Genomic DNA, 4,456 nt, shown 5'->3' with positions numbered 1-4,456 from the left:
GTTTTTATTTTTTATAATAAGCTGGAATGAAAACAAGCAAAAATGAAATAAAAATAATGACTTTCTACTTCTTGTCTTTTTTTAATGTAAGGAGTAGAAAGTACAGATAATTGTGTGAAAATGTAAGAAGAAGAAGTAAAAAGTAGGCTGAAAAATAATTACTCAAGTCAAGTACAGATACCCAAAAATTCTACTTAAGTACAGTAAAGAAGTATTTGTACTTATTACTTTACAACTCTGGAGTTTAGTAAACACAGCTGCTAAAAATGCTTCTAAAAATACAAACAAATCAAACTGAGAAACTGCATTTCTGCTGGAAATGCCAAGTGAATGCCTAATGCTGAAAGATTTTTGCTGATAAGCTAAAAAAGCTGAAACCTAGCGTAAACACAGCTTTAAAAAAATAGCTGAAATGGCCAAAATTAGCACAAAGAATCAGACAGATTTTGCTRAACTGAAMAGTAAGAMGCTAAAGTTATCACAAAAAGGTGAATTTAACTGGAAAAAGCACAAATTAGCCAAAAAGTAGTTAACCCAGAAAACAGCTGAAGTTAGCATAAAGAAGCTGAAAGACGCACTAAAGATTTAGATTAGCAGAAGAATCATAGAAAAGGTCAATGATAGCTAAAAAAAAAGGCAGAAAAAATAAAATTGGCAAAATACAAGTTGAAGGAAGCTTAACCAGAACAAAAAGTAAAAGATTTATGAATATTTTAAAGTTTTAAGGAAAAAAAAAAGGCAGAAAAAGCTAAATATCTCAAAAAGTATAAATTGTTAAATTATTAAAAGTCATCGTTAGAATATCCTGAAGGATGTATGGAAGAAAAATGATCTCAATATTCAGTTTGTCACCACAGTGGTCCTGACCCTCACTTGTGCAGACCGGTCACACAAATGTGTCATATTTTTGTTTTTGTGTTAATTCATGGGTTTGTCTCGCAACTCGTACACATTTTTTTATACTGTAATGATGATTTTTTTTGCAAAAAATCGAAGAGTTCATGTGCGAGCACACAAACCTTTCTGACGAACCCCCTTCTCACAGCTTTATCCTCAAACGACGAAGACGAGGAGATGATGGGAGTCGTCTCCGACGCCGAGTCRACGTCGCTGAAAGACTTGTACCTGGGTGCGGCGTAGGCTGGAGTCTCCGAAGACGTGTCCGAGTCGACGTCGCTGAAAGACTCGTACCTGGGTGCGGCGTAGGCCGGAGGCGGCAGCTCGGTGGAGGAGTAGGGCGGGGGATGTCCACCTGGGGTCTGTTTAGGCACGGGGGGCTCCGCTGGACCTGACATGCTGAGAAAAGCAGAAGGTGACATTTTTAAAGGTCAACAGTTTCATCAACTTTTYCCACCAACATGATGCTTAAAGGGATCCCCGATCAGTTGTAACATTAGACTTTATTTGATAAATATTTATTTTAACTGTAAAATAAAGACTGTACAAATACTGTAGGATGTTTAGTTTTTATAATTTTCAAAAACAAATTTTAACACGGACGGGGCCATTTTATTWACACACAAAGCATTCTGGGTAAATGATGATGTGGATAGGTCCTCGGTGTGAGCGAGCTATATCCACCCTGAATCTTGGACAATATCTGATGATCGACTCTTTTAAATGAAACCAGAGAGCGTTGACAGAGAGGAGAAGGTAGAAATGACAGCCTGTAACAGAAAATATGGATGGAGGACAACAGAGCTGCTTCATGGAAGAAGAACCTCAGCTTAGCCTGTTAGCCTTTGTGCTAGCACTGATGCTGTGTTGCCTTATATATATTAGCTTGGTGCTAGCGCGACAAACAAGCTAAACTGTTGTCCTCCATCCATTTTTTCAGTTACAGGCTGAATCATTTCTACCTTCTCCTCTCTGTCAACGCTCTCTGGTTTCATTTAAAAGAGTCGATCATCAGATATTGTCCAAGATTAACCTTCAGGGTGGATATAGCTCGCTAGCAGCCTCGCACCGAGGACCTATCCACGTCATCATTTACCCAGAATGCTTTGTGTGTAAATAAAATGGCTCCGTCTGTGTACTTTTAGATTAAAAATTATGAAAACTAAACTAAATTTTTACAGTCTTTATTTTACAGTTAAAATATGTTTATTAAATAAAGTCTAATGTTACAACTAATCGGGGATCCCTTTAAATATTTTAGTTTTCTCGATGAATGTAGATATTTGACTATGTAAGCTTATATAATGGGCAGTGGTGGGCAGCACTAATCTAAAATTAGTTCCACTAGCCCTAAAACACTAACTCAAATATTTAGGTCCCCTAATTCTAAAGCACTAACGCACTGAAAGTTTTAGCAAAAGCTAATTCTAAAGCACTAAAATAACCCAGTCAACCCATGAACATTCAACAGACAACATGTTGCTCTCTTAAGACTTATCATTGATATTCCACAGCCGTATTTGCGTTTATATATAGTCACCTAGTGGATAAGCACTAATCAGGAAATTAGTTCCCCTATTAGTGCTTTAGGGGAACTGTGCCCAGCACTGACGATGGGCAAAAGCAAAAACAAGAGTTGGACCAGCAGAAGTGWGGTTTTGGGTTGGAGGAGACAGAAGGAAGTAAAAGTACTCAGAACCAACTGTGGGAAAACAAAAACTTTAGATCCAAAAGATGTCTGATAACTTTTAGTTTAAACACTTTTAGTTTTACATTTTGTTTGGTAAACGCTTGTTAAAGTTGTTCTCTAACAGGTGAGTACAGGTGTTTACTCACTTATTGTTATTTATTATTCAGATTTTTGTTTTGTATCCTTTTAAAGAAAACCAAAGCTGGTAGATCATGGTTATTTCAGTTACAAATATGTCAGTTTATTTTAAGTAACATGCATTTAATTGATCTAAATCGATTATTTAATCATTTATTTTCCTAATGAAGTCTTATAAAAGCTCTTMTATGGAGAAGTGTGAAAAAAAGTAGGATTTTTCTCTGTAAATATTGATATTTGCATCAAAAACTGCTTTTTTTTCCAAAAGTAAAAGTGACAGGTTTTGTTTGTTTTTTTTACCCGTGTTGGCAATATCTTGTGATCCACTGGATGAATTTCTCTGCACCCCTTAAATCAAATAAATAAAAACATTTTAATAGTCTAGTTTGCGTTTCTCACTAATCCAGATTTCTAAACAAATAAAGTCCAAGTATTTAGTGTTTATTAAGAATAAAATATGGAAATATTGCCTCTCTGGATTGATTTGTTTTGTAATTTCAAGTTATTTAATACAGATATGAATATATTTACATTAGTTTTGCATCAGAGRATAAATAGTCATCATCTTACCTGCTCTTTGTTTGCGTTGGTCTTTTAGATCTGAGCTGTGATCGTCCTCACGTTCCACCGATCTGCAGTGATTCCACTTCCTGTCTCTTTAAAGCCTGCAACAGTCTGACAACTCGAGGTTTGTAACCCAGTGTTGCTTCAGCGCAAACATGGAAACTCCAAAGATTTCAGTTTTACTCCACCTACAGGAAATCATACTTTTTTAAAGTCGTTTCCCAAGCTCGATCAAAACGTCCACTGAAGGTTCTCACAAAAAAAGTTGTTTRATTTGATTTCTGTCAGGAAGGTGTTTTTGTGTTTCAAATTGTCAAAATACAGTAAAAAGTTTCCTCACATTTGTCCTCAATCTGAACAGAAAATGAAACAAAAAGACCGTTCAGATCATTTGTAAGATTAAAGACAGAAGAGTTCTCATGTACATCTGTAGAAAAACTAAAACTTTAAACAGATTTTAATTTTTTTTCTAATTGAAATGTTTCAATTTATTAAAGTGTCAAAAATTTAGTGGGTTTCAGTTTTATTCTTTTGTACCTTCTGAAAGCAACAAATATGCTATTTTTGGGTATATGCATCACTTATGATAAAAAAATGCATAATTTATTACCAAATAATAAAGTTCAATAAATTAGTAAAATCAGCAGTTAGGTTTTGTTGCAATTACAAGTCGTTTACGTTCCACCGTCGACATGTTCTTAACCCTCCTCAAGTGCTTTGTAAGTTTTTGGTTCCTCTTGAGTCTACAGGCTCAGTATCGTGGAGCGAACAGTGGGAACTGTAAAGTTCCTTTTTTTAAATGACTATGGGTCAAACAGCTTTTTCTGCTCGAGGGATTAACGTGGATTGTGAACATGTGGAGGGATGTAGCTGCCGATTTAAAACTGAAGTCTGACTGCAACCATTTTAGATTAGAACTGAAGCCTTTCTTGAAGGAAAATCAGCTTTGTAGTCATGAATAACTGAACTGTCACTTTTAATGATTTGTTTTTAAGTTGGTTTTACGAGTTTTTTTTAGTGAGTTTTAATATTTTTGATGTTTTGTATTTGTTAACTGTATTTTACACTTTGTTTCATGTTGCTAAAAGCCCATCTAGGGACGGGCATTGCAAATTAGCTCTGGCTATAAATGTTGTGTATAGTATTGTTAATAATTGACACTTGTCC

General features: G+C 35.2%; 2 protein-coding genes across 4 annotated transcripts in view; one reads left to right on the top strand and one right to left on the bottom strand.

Moving 5' to 3' along the window:
• The window catches only part of si:ch211-284o19.8 (protein lifeguard 1), a 9,070-nt gene extending 5,665 nt beyond the window's left edge, over positions 1 to 3,405 (bottom strand). Inside the window, exons 1-2 of one of the 2 annotated variants that reach the window (XM_014013037.1) lie at positions 3,296 to 3,405; positions 1,020 to 1,296 (exon numbers count right to left, since the gene is read on the bottom strand). In XM_014013037.1, the coding sequence (XP_013868491.1) occupies positions 1,020 to 1,295 (276 nt within the window). In that variant the 5' untranslated portion in view covers position 1,296; positions 3,296 to 3,405. Of the gene's footprint in view, positions 1 to 1,019; positions 1,356 to 3,295 lie in introns of those variants that run through there. The other variant, XM_014013036.1, reaches the window with a different exon arrangement.
• Positions 1,237 to 4,456, top strand: part of tep1 (telomerase-associated protein 1) — a 47,095-nt gene continuing 43,875 nt past the window's right edge. Inside the window, exons 1-2 of one of the 2 annotated variants that reach the window (XM_014012995.1) lie at positions 1,237 to 1,312; positions 3,324 to 3,413. In XM_014012995.1, coding sequence (XP_013868449.1) covers positions 1,294 to 1,312; positions 3,324 to 3,413 — 109 coding nt within the window. In that variant the 5' untranslated portion in view covers positions 1,237 to 1,293. Of the gene's footprint in view, positions 1,328 to 3,323; positions 3,414 to 4,456 lie in introns of both variants that reach the window. The other variant, XM_014012994.1, reaches the window with a different exon arrangement.

This window comes from Austrofundulus limnaeus, unplaced genomic scaffold, assembly GCF_001266775.1.
Source record: "Austrofundulus limnaeus strain Quisiro unplaced genomic scaffold, Austrofundulus_limnaeus-1.0 Scaffold97, whole genome shotgun sequence".
Classification (NCBI taxonomy): domain Eukaryota; kingdom Metazoa; phylum Chordata; class Actinopteri; order Cyprinodontiformes; family Rivulidae; genus Austrofundulus; species Austrofundulus limnaeus.
This window is presented reverse-complemented; position numbering and strand designations above follow the sequence as displayed.